Raw genomic sequence first — 16,001 nt, forward strand, 5'->3', positions numbered from 1 at the left:
CTCTGTCTGATATCTCCCTTTCTATTTTCCTCTCTCTGCATTGTCCTCTCTTCCTCTTTCTCCCTTCCTCTTTCTTCCATTTCTTTCTCTTCCTCTATCTGTCTCTCTTCCTCTTCCATCTTTTCTCTTCCACTTTCTCTCATCCTCTCTTTCTCTCTTTCTCTCTTTCTCTCTCTCTCTCTCTCTTCTGTTTTTCTCTCTTCCACTTTCTCTCTTCCTCTCTCTCTTTCTCTTTCTCTCTCTGTCTCTCTGCCCCTCCCTCTTTCCTTTTATTTTTTTTTATACATCTGTCTTCCTTTCCTCCTCTTCCATTATGCCTCTTTTGGTATATCTCTCTCTCTCTGAGCACCGTGTATTTCTTGATCTTATCCTCCCCCTCTCTTCTCTTACTCTCCCAACTGTTACGATTGTGTATGTCCCTCTCTGTCTATCTGTCTTTGTCTGTCTCTCTCCCTCTCTCTCTCCCTCTCTCTCTCTCTCTGTCTCTGTCTTTGTCTCTATCTCTATCTCTTGCAGTCTCCCTCCCACAAGTACTCCCTCTATATATCCAATCCTCTTACAATCCACATCTGTACATGCATCCCCCAACCTTTTTACTTGTTGCAATAAATCAGCCAGCCAGACTCCCTCACAGTGCGTGGGGCACGTCAATGCACATTCAAACCGTACACGGTTTCACCGAAATCTGTCTGCGTCCACGGCCGGCGCATCCCGCAAATTGAACCCAATCTGCTAAATTGAAATTGCTTTTCCCATCATGTAAATAAATAAGATAGATGCAATCAGTTCCAAAACACATGTGTCATCCATGTTCTACAGGAGATGCTCATGATGTGTTCCAGGGGGGTGTTTCACAAAGATCCCAAGTTGAACTTATCTTTAAGTTGGACTTAACAATTATGGAAAGCCGTTAGCATCCATGAAAATATTTTGTAAAAGTTAGTTTAAAAGGCTTAAAATGATTCAAATGATCCATATCTTCTATTATCAAGAATGAATGTTATAAGAATGAATTTTGTCTTTTAAAATGAAATATGCTTAGTTAATGCTTTAGAATATGAATATGCGATATCCAATACATAACTCCAAACTATATGGGGACCCAATTGATTTTTAAGGGTCTGTGCGCTAAAGACTAGAGCTATTGGTTTTTTTTTGGGGGGGGGCGGACTTTGGGTAGGCAAATTCATACAAAAAATACATTCACAAAATTGACTTGAAAACACACCACACAATTAGTCTGAACCATGTCAGGAGCGAATTTGAAGAAATTTTCTTTTTAGGTGATGTACAACCAAAGGAATAAGAGGAAAACTGACTAGATATTCAGGGCCAAATGGTCTTCATTGATCAGCTTGTTCATAGCTTGTTTGCTCTGAGCAGTTGAATTTTACATTCCATTATTTTCCCTACTCAAAAATGCATGCGTGGGGATGACATTTAGTATAATTTCCATGTAAGATGTATAGTTGCCGCCCTTCGTGCAGTCTGCGGAAAGTTGCGTATTTAATGAGACATGGGTGATTTTAACCATGTATTTGATCATGGCACTGCCTCATGCATCTTCTTCGTAGAAACCTAGAACTTTTCATCATTTATTTTTTTCCCCTTGCGGACAGTTTCAGCTGTTTAACTAGACGAGCTCATTCCTGTGCTCATATTACCAGCATTAATAATTCAAAAATGTGCAATCAATATTGACAGCAATGTAAAGGTCAGGCATTAGCCTTTCCCTCCATCCTGCCCAACGAATCATGCAAATATCTGCTGTATCCTTCTCTATCAGCAAAGGAAATTCCGCAAAATGTCTGCCTATCGTACAGAGTACAGTTTCTGAGATTGATGTTACACATTTGAGTCGTACACCAATTATGTTAAGGTGATTGGTACACCTTAAAGGCCCACTGCACTACTGGTAACTACTTGCGCCCTCTATATAACAAACAGTGCCTAATCGGTGACCATTGGTCCCCCATGATCCTCTTTTTCTTATGTCAACTGAGAGCTGAGTTGATGAGATAGCCACCTGTCCAGTGACCTTGTAGAGCGGTTTAATCCCTCCTGTAAACTACGGCAGATAAGCTTTAAAGGGAGAGAGTTGTCAGTTTCCATTTGCAGACGATCATAATTCGCTGACACCAGACTTGGTAAAAATACCACTAATGGGTGTACAAATCTGCACACAGCAAACCCGTAGTCCCATCAAGAAATACCCTCTCTGGGTCTTTGGGTGGGAGAAATGGAAGATAATGACTTTACCATTTACCATATGGGGAAATGTGTGGAAAATGCAGTGCATTACATAAGGCCTGTTGGTCTTAAAACTGAGTCTTATCCTGGTGATTGACAACACCTGTTTATTAGGTAAACACCCAAATGGTGTCGAATTCCACATGAGAGCCTACTACTATGCATCTCTAATGCCTCAGTCATACCGAAGGTGAGACACCAGACCGACTACATACAGAAAACATTTACCCCAGATAGCCAAACATCAGTCAGTTTGTAGTCTGTCTTGAGTCAGACTGGCCGTGGGACTGAGGCTGTCTTCATCAGTTTGACAAATAACCTGCTATTTTCAGACTCGGGATATTATCCCGAAGCTTGAAATTGCGTCTTCACCAGACCAATACGCTCATCACAAACTAGCTCTGATAGGCGCAAATTAGCCTGCTATTTCCTAAATAGCCGGATATTTTTAAAACAAAACCAACATTTCTCAGGATATTTTCTTGACCAAATATCCCGCTAATTGCAACTGCGGGCTGATGAAGCCGCAACTTAACTGGCTAATTTGCGATTGGGATAGTTAAAATAGCTGTTTATTTGGCAAACTGGAGCTGATGAAGACAGGCCTAGTATGACTCCTTCATAGTTGCCCTTTCTGGGCCAATGTGCGCTAGAACTCCTTCTGAATAATGCTCTCTAAATCTATGGGTGATTAACATCCGTGTACCGTATGGATATGATTTATTATTCATTATAAGTATAAGTACATAATTAATTGTGCATATCGGGAAATATGATTTTCACTGGTTGGTACAAGCAATACAATATAAACATGCTCATAATGAGACAAAATACATAACCAAAATAACTGGGTTATATCTTCATTATTATGATAAATTCTGTCTGAAAAGTCATTAACACATTGAGCTTATTATTATTATTAGCAGGGGATATATTGTCAAGACTCAGAAAATTGTACAGCACTGATTTCAAGGTGTCGTAGAGAAGCAAATACAACAGGAATTTTAAATGCCTTTCTGTATACGTCGAACTGACTATTTAATTATGAAGCTGATATTTGCCTTCTCTATTGATTAAAAAAAGTCCAGATATGGCGCAGCTTTTACAAATGACACGCGACTCATTCTTTCTCAACTAAGTGTCAAATGTTCGTGGCTACTACTATTGCTCTCACCTCATTAACAATTATACAGGGGTTTTGAAACCATCATTAAAAGTCAATACAGGCCTTTTGTATAGAAAGTGCATCTTGATGAGTTGATGGTTAGCCTAGCTTCCAGGTGGCATGATTTTGTTGTTCTCCTTCCAAAGAAAATGATTTTTGTTGATCTGGAAGTTTTGGCTCTAGACTTTTTGTTGCTCTCCCTTTATTGTCTTGTACATTGTGTTGGCCTCTTTGAGAGTGATAGTGGAATAGTCTCTGCTCCTCAGACTTGATTTAAATACACCGCAAACGAGAGGATGTTGAATAGTGGAGTGCCTGAATTGTAGGCTATAAGCAGGTGGCCTATATTCCCCTGAGAATAGTATGTCTACTGTTATTAGCAAAATATGCTGAGGATGTTATATAAAATTAATTGTGTACTGTATGAAGCGTATGAGTACATGGAAAATAAAACAAATTAATAGGTATTTGTGTAATGTTCTCTGATACATGGAGAGGGGGTATAGAGAAATACATTTTGAGAGAGAGAGAAAGGAGGGATGATGGAGAGAGAGAGAAGAGAGAGAGAGAGAGAGAGAGAGAGAGAGAGAGAGGTGAAGGAGAGAAAGAGAGACAGAGAGAGAGAGAGGTGAAGGAGAGAGAGAGAGAAGGGAGGAATGATGGAGGGCGAGAGGGAGAAAAGGAGGGAAGGAGAGAGACAGAGAGAGAAAGAAAGAAAGAAAGAAAGAAAGAAAGGAGATTAGGAGGGTGGGGGGGGGGCTGGAGCAAAGAAGTGCTTAGTTACGTAGACTGGACATCAGCTGAAGATGTGAAACCATTGATAAGAGTATTCTGATAAATATTATTTTTGCTTTTAGGAGCAATACCACCCTACATGTACATGTAACTTTCTGTATAACTGGTTTGAAATATGTATTTGATAACGAGTATAGTGAATTTTAAGCTTATGACTTTAAAGGATTCTTTCATTTGGTATAATAAGAAGATATCAAAGCAGTTAGAATTAGCTGATATTCCCCAACGAAAATGTTCTTGTTTACCGGTGCTTGCTTTGCGAATTTTGAGACAAGCATTGATTTCTAGCCTTTTTCTTGCCTAGGGCTTCATGGGGCAAGCAAAGTGAAATGAAGCGTGCTTGTCTGGTCATCAAATCTCAGAGGATATCTTGTTGAATCATTCTCAAAGATGTGCTAGGTTGTTGTTGTGTTTCGTGGAATGGAGTGTGTGCACTTTAGTGTGGGCTCGCTGTCCTGAAGATGGTTAAATGGACAGGCGAGACGAGATGGGATGAGAGGAGATCGGGGGCTGTAAATCATTTATGGTGACCTAGCTGGCTGGCTGGCTGGCTGGCTGCTAGACTGGAAGACTGATCTTTATTTTGACTGGTTTCTCAGACTGATTTGTCTCTATGTGCACCCTTACTCTTTCTCTTCTTCCTTTTATCTTCCCATCTTTTTCTTCCTTTTCTCTTCCTTTCTCTTTTTTCCTCTTTTCTTCCTTTTCTCTTCCTTTTCTCTTCCTTTCTCTTTCTTCCTTTTCTCTTTCTTCCTTTTCTCTCTCTTCCCTTTCCCTTTCTTCCCTTTCTCTTTCTTCCCTTTCTCTCTCTTCCCTTTCTCTCTCTTCCCTTTCTCTCTCTTCCCTTTCTCTCTCTTCCTTTTCTCTTCTTCCTTTTCTCTTTTATGTCTTTCTTTCTCTTTTTCTTTCCCCGTCTCATCTCTCTCAGTCCCTCTATTGCCCCTCTTTTTTTCTCTTTCAGCGTCTTCGTTCTCACCCTCTGCGTTCTTCCCCTCTTTCCCTCTTGCCTTCTATCTTTCTTACTCTCTATTCTCTTTCTCCTCTTCTCTCCCTGTCTTGCCCCTTTTCTGTCTTTCCCATCTCTGTCTAACCCACTTCCTTCTATATCTCTCTCTCCCGTCTTACCCTCTATCCTTTCTTTCCCTCTTTCTTTAGGGAGGATAGATCTTGGAAGGGATAGATTCAGATGTTAGAGGATAGGATAAGAGGGAAGAAGCCGGAGAATAGGTGGGGGAAAGGGGAATTAGGGGAGAGAAAGGATTACACATAGATATGGAGAGAGGAGGAAGGAATAGATGCTGAGGGAAAGGAGTTGGAAAGAGGAAGAGGGGAAGGGGATTAATGGGAGAGGGGAAGGGGGATCGATGGGAGAGGAGGATAGATGGGAAAGAAGGAGGGATAGTTGGAGAAGAAAAAGAGAGATGGAAGAGGAGAGTCCAATAAAATGTTAAAAAACAATGAAACACCCATGAAGAGTAAACATGTTCCCTATCTGTTGGGAATGATTGTGCATGGGAGAAACCACTTTATGTGGCAACTCCAATCAGCTGAAACATGAATTTTCATTGGAATTACAGTTGCTTCCTCACTCTTTGCTTGAGGGTAATAGGGATGTGTTCTCACTAGTGTTGTAGACACGCACAATGATCTATCGTTTGTAGGGAGCACGATCTATTTGTGCATATTTACATGCTGGTTCATACTTTATATAAATTTCCCAATTTCAGAATACATATGTACATACATATTCCATGTTCCACACAAAACTGAGGCAGAATTGTGGCTGCAAATGAATTACTGACAAACACATTTTGGTGGTAATTCTTTTTTCCTCTTAAAATATACATACTTACATCAATATCCTCCACATGCTTACTGATATGTGAGTTACAAGATTGCAAGTGAATTTTTTTTGTGGTCAAAAAGCAGTTTAGGGACTCATTCAAAATGGAGGTGTTTCACACTTAATATTCTATCTATCTCTATTGAGTTGAACACATGTAGTATTGAAAACTTGTTCTTACTTGTAACTTGTATTACACCGATATATGAGTTTGTGTTTACTGGCAATGAAAGTATACTGTTAATCTTATATGACTTTACAGATACTCTAGTTTGAATCTGAGCCTAAGCCAAAAGACCTACTATCTGATTCTAGATGATAACAAATAAGTCTCCCATAAAATAATAAATTGTGTATCTTGAATCTCTTTTTGTCTCGACAGTGCAAACAGGTGTCCGATCGCAGCCAAGAAGAAAAAGGCAGAGCCCGAGCTTCCACCACCGGAGCCAGAGCCCAACAAAAGGATGAAGAGGTTGTCAAGGAAGCGAGGTGCCCCGCCCAGTAGCCAGGAGGAGACGGCGACAGCCGCCCCGACTGAGGAAGGCCCCACCAGTGCCAAGGTGCTGGCTCTGAATCCAGACACAGACGATGCTAACTCCATCTCGAGTCAAGACGAGGATGTGCAAGCAAAGTGTAGCCGGAGAGCGATAGTCAACCTCCAGAGGTTGATTGATAACGTAACGGAAGAGATCAGACATGAGAAGGAGCAGGAGGAGGGAGTGGATGACAAAGAAGGAGGAGGAGGAGGAGGGGGCCAGAAGAGTGAAGATGTTGTTGCATCGAAAGAGACAGAGAAAGATGAGGCGGAGGATGCAGCGAAAACAAGAGAGGAAGAAGAGGGAGAAGGGGGTGAGGATGGGGTTGGGGTTGGGGTTGGAGAGAAGGAAGCTGAAGGTATGGAAGTGGATGAGGAAGAACAAGAAGAGGAGCAAGAAGTAGATGCAGCAGTGGAAGAAGAAAGCGGAGTGACAGAAGAGCAGAGTGCTGAAAAGGAAGAGACACAGGAGGAGGAGGAATGGACTGGTGAACAAGATAAGATGGGTTCCATTGAGGATACTGAGGAAAGTGTTGTGGAAGAGGAGGAGGAGGAGGAGGAGAAGGAAGACTCCTCTGTTACGGACGCGGAGACGTGTGCTCCTCCTAAGCTCCACAAGGAGCTTGCATTCCTGAACCAAGATATGCCAGTCTTAGAGACGGCTCCCGACCTTGTGGGAAACAACTCTGTACCATGTGAAGACAGTACCAACGGGAGCGGGGAAGGGATGAACGGAGGTCAGGGGGAGGGGGAGCGAGAGGTCACCCACGAGGGTGCGGATGAGGAGGAAATGTACGGTGAAGCCCCCTCGTTGGTCATCGATGAACAGGTGTCATCAAGAACTTCATCCAAGTTGGACGAGGAAGACGACAACGGTTTGCCCATGCACCTGCGAGTTCTCAGTGAACAACTTTCCCAAGAACTTGAAGAGAATCGGAAGAAACAGACAGTTGGTCCTGTCCCAGCGAGTTCTGTGCAATCACCCTCACCCGCTGAAACCCCCCAGGAGAGCGTCCCCACCCCAGTAGCCAGTGAAATTGTATCAGCTCCCCCAACAGAACAGGAGCAAGAGCAAGAGGAAGAGGAGGAGCTGCCGCTGCCATCGCCACCGCCACTAAGCAACGTAGGCATCCCTGAGACGGCCTTCTCACACACAGCAAGCAATGTGGGCATCCCGCCGGAGACGGCCTTCTCACACACACCAAGCGACGTGGGTATCCCAGAGACGGCCTTCTCACACCCAAGCAATCTTGCCCTATCTCAGGATGCCTTGAACAACATGCTACCGATCAAGGTGTCCCAGATCAAACAAGAGGTGGTGGATCCCATGGACAGTGACATGGACATGGTTCCAGAAGATCATCACATGATGTCTCGACTGATAAGTGACTCTCACAGAGCTCCACCCCCTGTCGTCCCGGTTACTGCTGCATCAACAGCATTATCCACTGCCAGCTTGCCAGGTTTGTCAATATGCCATGTTTTTGATGCAATTCTTTAAAGCCCCACTGCACTACTTATAGCTACTTGCGCCCTCTATATATAAAACAATGCCTAATCAGTGACCATTGGTCCCCCATGATCCCCTTTTTCTTATGTTAATTGAGAGCTTGTTTGATGAGATAACCACCTGTCAGTGACCATGGCAGGGAGGTCTAATCTCTTCTGGCCAAACTAGTGCAGATATGCTTTAAAAAGTTGAAATAAGTGAAGAAAAATCAAAAGTCAGGTTAACCACTTTAAGAAACAAACTCAAGAGGCAAGAATTTTACCAATTCAAATTAAAGTCTACGCAGGGACTGAATCCTGATGAACAAAGGGAAACCGTAGACTATTGTCTGACTTTGTCATACTTTACTTGAGACCAATCTAAAGCCTGGCAGGTAGTTAACAATTTTGAAAATTAGAATATGTCCATTGCTTTTGATGCTCAAGAAAACTAAGATAATTACATTCATCACTTACCAGTAAATGCATTTGGAAGAAAAAAAATGAATTGAGTAAATTTCTTGTAAAAATTGTCAATTTACTTTTTTTGTAGCAATTTCAATTAAGCAATTTGTATTTAGTCAAGCACTTAATTCCTCTTTTGAATATTAAATAACACCATCTAAAATATTGTTTTGTTTCTTCGTTTGTGTCTTTCAGCGCCACCTGAACTGGGGAATATGGAGTGCAGTAAGTGTCCTACGCCTGGATGTGATGGGACGGGGCATGTTACAGGCTTGTACAGCCATCATAGAAGGTAAGTAGGCAGTAGTGTAGAGCGATGGTGGTGGTGGTGATGAAGATGAAGATGAAGATGATGATGGTGATGGTGATGAAGATGATGATGATGATAATGGTGGTTAGGATGATGGTGGTGGTGGTGATGATGATTATAAAGGTGAGAATGATGGTGGTGATAATGGTGGTTAGGATGATGATGGTGGTGATGATGATGGTGGTGGTGGAGATGGTGATGGTAATGATGAGAATGATGATGATAATAATGATGATGATGATGGTGATGGTGGTGATGGTAAGGGTTATGATGATGATGATGATAATGGTGGTGGTGGTGGTGGTGATGATGAAGATTATAAAGATGGTGAGGATGATGGTGGTGGTGATTATGATGATAGTGATGATGATGGTGATGGTTGTGATGATGATAGTGAGGATGATGATGGTGGTGGTGGTGGTGGTGGTGGTGGTGGTGGTGGCGGTGGTGGTGGCGGCGGCGGCGGCGGTAATAATGATGATGATAAAGATGGTGATGATGATGATGGTGGTGATTTGCATGTTCATGTTAATGAAGATGATGATGATGCATTGATGGTGGTGGTGATGATGATGATGAGAGTGAGGGTGGTGGTGGTGGTGATGGTGGTGGTGTTTGTGGAGATGACGCTGGTACATATAGTGTCGATGTCTTGATGACGAATTTTATTTTGTTGGTTGGGGGATCATTGTGAAATGTTTGTTTGTAGTGATGATAAGTTCTATGATTGTGATTAATGATATTAGTTATAGGATTTCTTGCAATGATAGCTGTGAAATTCATTTTGTGTGCAAGTATACTTGAAGTTTTTTTGTTTGTTATCAATGTGGCTATAGCAAGTATTGTGAAGTTGACTTCGGAAGTACAAAGTGATGATGAAATTGTGAATTATGATGGCAGTTCTAGTTTTGTTTATGTTTATCAACTGATATTAAGAATTGTTGTTGTTATTGAAATGTTGTTTCCATGCTAATAATTAAAACGATGTTGAGCAAACAATGCTAATTGACGTAGGACAGATTTTGCCTGCATATTTTTAATACTTAGGCAACGACATGTATGGGGGAGCTACATGTAAGTGAAATCTAGTTCTTATAATGATACAGTGTGGTGATTAAAGCAGATAATAATGGTTGGCTGTCATGGTGATTGTGATGTCATGAGAGTTGATTATGGACATAAGGTAACTTTTCATTTCAAATTCTAAAGCTGTCAATGTTGTTCAACTTTTAATTCCATCCACAGTTTATCTGGTTGCCCTCACAAGGATAAAATCCCTCAACAGTGTAAGTGTTCACATTTCTTTCATTTCCTTTTATAATTTGTTTTTCATGTTCAGTGTAACAATTTGTTTTATGCCTAGAAAACGTATTTCAACCTCAGTTTTGTTTATACTTGCTATTAGGTATAAGAAGTTTGATGATGGCATTTTTAATCTATTATGATTAAAACGATTACTTCTTTTGGTTTTGGCAAGGGGCATTTATGCATCTAACACATCTGCCCAAATCATTCATTTAGCCCAATATTTTGGGCATCAAATGTCTTGATTGCAAAGAGCAGAACATAGAGAGAAAGACAGAAAGAGACAGGTATTAAACAAATGGTATGTGTAGGGCTAGAGAGAGAGAGAGAGAGAGAGAGAGAGAGAGAGAGAGAGTGAAAGAGGGAAAAAGAGAGAGAGAGAGAGAGAGAGAGAGAAGCAATAGAGATGATGTTGAAGAAAAGAAGAGAACTTCAATTCAGAAAAGTAAAGCAGGATCAAAAGAGGAATATAGGGAGGAAATCAAAGACGAATAGGGAGGAAACGTGAAAAAGAAATGTTATCACTCATGATGACTAAACAGGAAACATGAAAATGGAAATGACGACATTTAACACAATTAATAAAAAGAAAGAGAAATCCTTGACAGCATCACTCCGAAAAATCAGAACAATATAAACAACAAAACAACAAAAGCAAAAATGCCTACATGAGGAGAAAAATTGTAGAAGAGAGTAAAGATGAAATGCCCTGGAAACGCAATTGACGTGCAGAGCTATTTGGGGGAGAATGGGAAGAAGATTGTAATGGTAATGACATCAAAACTGGCGCACAAAGCAGCCAGCACCTGCAGAGAAATGGCCTTAATATGCCCATTAATGGCCATTTAGAATACAGCTGCCGAGAGGAGACCCGGAAAGTTATCATAAAGTAATACCCACCGTAATAGTGCCAGTTGCATGTATATATTCCATACCTTTAAATTTGTATGTTGTACGTATCCATATGCCTGCAGTATTTAGTTTTCTTTCACGAATTTTCGTTTCGTAATACATGTAGTTGAGGAATGAAGAACTCAACATTTGATGTCTAGTGTTAATGGTATGAGCCTGGGGAATTTAACAGAAATATTATTTGTAATAATAAAAACGGTGCTTATGAAGCGCTTTTCACCGAATTCTTTAAGCGCTTAAGACTTCTATTCATATGTATAATGTTCGGTTACACAAATGATGTAGTACAGGAGAGAGCTCTCTGCAAAATGTTTGCAAAATATGAAGATCATAATCATGCAGAAAGAACATTACACATGATATGATACAAATGATTTGGAGCGTTAGCGAAAAAAAAATAATGTGACATAAATATTTTCTGGAGGAGAAAAATGCTGCATGTGGAAAGGTCAATCGATGATCAATTTGTTGGTTATCTATGGGAGTTTTTCTACTTCATTGGGCCGACAATTCAAAGGTCACTTTTCTGATAACAGAATGCGGAAAATGCACCTGAATGCTAAGCACGTGAAAGAGTTGCATTTCTTTAATTTGTGTGCTGTTTGTTTTCGTTCTCCTCGGTACTGGCAAGACATCGGTGTGTATCCAGCGAAGAAGTGTTCGCAAGCATCAATAATTAGAAAGTCAAGGTCAGGAGAAATACAATTACACTGGGAGCACAGATGGTGTGGGTTCATGTATCCAGGGGAGGTGAGGGAGGGATGGTGAGAGGGGTGGATGGAGGGATGGTGGGAGGGTGAGGAAGGGATAGGAAGGGGGGAGGGTGGAAGAGAAGGAGAGGGAAGAAGGAAAAAAGGGAGGGAGGAATGGATTAAACGAGGAGATAAGGAGGAGGAAGATGGAAGAAGAAAAGGAGGGATAGATGGGTGGAAGGAGAGGAGGGTGGGATCGAAGGAAGGAGAGGAAGGAAGGGATAGGAAGGGGAGGGTCCATAGAGTAAGGGATAGAAGGGAAGGAAGGGAAAAGGAGGGATAGTTGGGTGGAAGGAGAGGAGGGTGGTATGGAAGGAAGGAGAGGAAGGAAGGGATAGGAAGGGCAGAAGAAGGGCTAGAAGAGGAAGGAGGGATAGAAGAGGAGGAAGGGACAAAAAGAAGGACAGAGGGAGAGGAACCTGGCAAGGGATAGACAAAAGGGAGGAAGAGGTAGAAAAAGGAAGACATTTAAGAGGAAGCGCCATCTGGGGAGGGGTATGGAGGTACGACCAACATATAATGGGTGGGATTCTCCCAAAGGAAGAGCCGTCTTGGAGCTTTGGGTGTGTGAATAAGAGGAGGAATTGGCTGATAGAACCTGATGTATCCACTGTTTTTACTCAAAAGATTGCTTAAAATGCGGTCTATGTGTAAACATTCATCCTTTGAAAGGTATTGTAAAAGATTAGTCACATAAAAGTATCCCGGAGAATAAGGAAAATCCCTGCTTTAGTAGGAGGGAGATGAGTGTGAAATAAAAGAAAGAATTAGATGAGAATGTTGAGTGCTAAGAAAAATAAGATGTATCCCAAATTTGACAGCATAATGGGGTACTTTTAAGCTGGGAGATAAAATGTGAGTAGTGGTTTACATTTAAAAGGGCGTTAAGATGGAGCCTGTTTCAAAAAAATGTTTGAGTGGAGCCCCGGTATTTGTAAAGATTTACACACAAGATCCAAAGGGGAAGAAGGGAGTGGGGGGGGGGGGGGGATTTGCAGAAGAGAAAATACGTTGTACTAGAGAAACTTGGGTGATAAAAAAAAGAAAATTGGTGATGTATGATGACTAACTCAGATTTAAACAAAAGATTTAATGATGGAGAATATGACAACATGCCATCAAAAGGGGTTTTTAAGAGATATTTTGTGTTAGAAAAATCAATAAGAAGTGTGTGAGAAGTTAAAGTGAGTAATATCTTTGTAGTGCTGCTATAACAACTTCATAAAACATAATACCTCTCATTCAATACAGTACCTATTGAAGCTGCTAAAAATTACAGAATAATTTCTTGACAGTTTCCTCTCATTTTTAATTTCTTCAAGTAACAAATACTGCCTTTACATCATTGCCTTTAAATATGTATTTATAGAATTAACAATTTTTTAACATGAAGATCATTCTACATTACATGAGGAATCTTGAGATTCTTATCAGAGATTTATTAAACCTCACCAGGCATCATCCATCTGGAAAGATGAATCTGTTCATTGAATCAAACAGAACAGCGAGAATTAGAATAATTGGTGCAGATACAATCCACAGTAAATCTGTAATCCTTTTTCTTATTACAAATTGGAATATCTAAACAGATTAATCTGTAGGTTGTCTGAGAATTGAGCCTTTTTTATGATCCTAAATCTGTCTGCAGCTACATGTAAATGTTATGTGTCTGAATTTTCAATTAAATTCTAACATGTATGTACATGTATATATTGCAACATTGCAAGACATTTATTCATTTTTGTGAGGGTACAATGTGATTCCTAATGCCGTGCTATAATTTGGGAAGATTTTATTGATTTATTACAACACAAACAAATTATGAATTTTGCAGTGGTTATTAATATTTCTGAACAACCTTGTCTATAATAGTAATACGCTAAGGCTCCGCGGGGGGCGCGACGTCTCGGCGAGCCTTTGTATTCTATTGTTTTTTAATGAGATCGCCGACCCAAGTTGGTGCGGCTATCTCCTCCTGAACCCTCCCCTCGGGGTACCCGTGCCCTGTGCCATCGTCCGCGGGAGAGTCTACTCTAGCGAATTGGCTATACTCCGCCCGAGGTCCTCCTCCGTGTCGACGTCCAGGGCGAAAACAGACGCGACATGCATAATGCAGGATATGCGTGACGACAGAGATACCTCATGGATATTCAACATGACATCCGTAGACACACGACCGATGACCGTCCACTCACATTAAGTTGCGTATTAAATGCACGACGCACAGGGTCGGGCTTACCCGAGTAAAGCATCTTTCTATAGGATATCCATTGTAGTAGCGCTACACGGGGCTTCCCGTCGACGTCCAAACTTAGAGACCCATTTCCGTCATGAATGCCGCGATTTGTATATAGTTTTCGTGAATGGAGGTATGAAATAAAAGCTTATTTTGTGATTATTACGGCCATGCTAACTAAATTTTGATTATCATTTTCTAAAGGAAAGTTTTCACAAGAAAACCATTGGACTGACAATTCAATCGCAAGCTGCCTTCAGTCAACACACAGTGCAATGCTGCTGTGTGCGGTGTGTGAGTTGAAATGAGCTTGCAGGAAGCTCCTAACCGGCACCGCGCACCGTAGGCGTCCGACGCCTGCGGCGCCGGTGTTCGAGCTCTGGAGTTACGCTGTAGTGTGTGTGAGTTCACCTGAGGCTCTACCTGAGCTGAGTCGAAGAGATTTGACACTTTGAAATTGTTGGTTTGCATCATTATTGCCGCGATTTCAATATAGTTTCGTGAATAGATTTACGAAACCTGAGCTTAGAATTAGTAAAAGTTTTACTAATGTCTACGTTTTAATTTAAATTTTACTTTGAAAAATGATTATCGAAATTCATGGTCAGAAATAATCACAATCTAGGGTCTATTATGTTACAGTTCTTGCATCAAATCAATGCATGAAAACTTAGTTATTGAACTAGAAAAATGTTGGTTTGCATCATTATTGCCGCGATTTCAATATAGTTTCGTGAATAGATTTACGAAACCTGAGCTTAGAATTAGTAAAAGTATTAATAACTATTTTAATGTCTACGTTTTTAAACGACTCTGATTTTCTTGTGAAAATTTTACTTTGAAAAATGATTATCGAAATTCATGGTCAGAAATAATCACAATCTAGGGTCTATTATGTTACAGTTCTTGCATCAAATCAATGCATGAAAACTTAGTTATTGAACTAGAAAAATGTTTTTTTTTTAAATAGGCAATTATGAAGTAGGAAGCCTGAAACCTTGGCCTACTAAACAAATCTCAACAAAGTGTAGGCCCATCTTTTTATGAATTAATGAAAAAGTAGCCCCAGAAAAAAGAGCCCCCGAAAGTTGAAAAAGTAGCCCCCGAAAAATTTCCCCAAAATTTGAAATGGAGCCCCCGACATGAAAAACTTAATTTTTTGCCTGCGCCCCCCTCTAGAATCCCGCGGGTACTGAGTTGAGTGTATATATAATATAGGCGTGGGGTCCACGGGTTTAAAGGGCCATAAACCCCCAAAAGCTCGGGGGTTACGTTCTTCAAAGTTGGGGGGGGGGGGGAGAGATCAGATCGCAGCGAGATGAGTGTATAAATAATATAGGCGTGGGGTCCACGGGTTTCAAGGGGCCATAAACCCCCGAAAGCTCGGGGGTTTTAGGCGTTTAATTAAGGTCAGATGAGCATATTTTTAATACTTTGTGACACTCGGGGTCACTAATTGGCGTGGGGTCAATACGTAGTGTTGCGTACCAACTACGATGGCCTACGTTACTATATGCTGAGGGATGGAAAGGGGTACGCAAGGTGAACGAAAACAATTCAACATGTTTAATTTTTTTCGCGTACTTTCGGCGTAGAAACTTGACGCAGAAAGTACGCCCTTTTATGCAACAGTACGCTACCCTACGCCAGATCGACTAAGCAGTAAAAGCTTTCCACACAGTAAGCAACCATAAGCAAACCTGTACGCCAGCCTATACGCATAACCTACGCAGGGACTTTTTTTTCCCATTACTACGCAGCCGAATTTCTGCGTAGTCGGTACCCAAAATACGGAACTCTACGCAGTTCCAGTGGCTTAAAGAATAACTACCGGTACAGTTGGATCATTTTTTTTTTTTTTATATAAGGCCAAATTAAAAAAACAACATGTTTAGCATCCTGTTTTTTCGAAAAATGGGAAGGAGGAGGCCCTTTTTTTTTTCTT

At 41.0% G+C, this 16,001-nt stretch overlaps 1 protein-coding gene across 4 annotated transcripts in view; it reads left to right on the forward strand.

Moving 5' to 3' along the window:
* LOC576799 (myelin transcription factor 1-like protein) overlaps positions 1-16,001 on the forward strand; it is a 75,503-nt gene that overhangs the window by 32,541 nt on the left and 26,961 nt on the right. For all 4 annotated transcript variants that reach the window (XM_030982807.1, XM_030982808.1, XM_030982809.1 and 1 more), the window contains exons 8-10: positions 6,436-8,051; positions 8,737-8,833; positions 10,097-10,137. In XM_030982807.1, coding sequence (XP_030838667.1) covers positions 6,436-8,051; positions 8,737-8,833; positions 10,097-10,137 — 1,754 coding nt within the window. The remainder of the gene's footprint in view (positions 1-6,435; positions 8,052-8,736; positions 8,834-10,096; positions 10,138-16,001) is intronic.

The sequence above is a fragment of the Strongylocentrotus purpuratus genome, unplaced genomic scaffold (assembly GCF_000002235.5).
Source record: "Strongylocentrotus purpuratus isolate Spur 01 unplaced genomic scaffold, Spur_5.0 spur5_scaffold_13, whole genome shotgun sequence".
In the NCBI taxonomy this organism is placed as follows: Eukaryota; Metazoa; Echinodermata; class Echinoidea; order Camarodonta; family Strongylocentrotidae; genus Strongylocentrotus; species Strongylocentrotus purpuratus.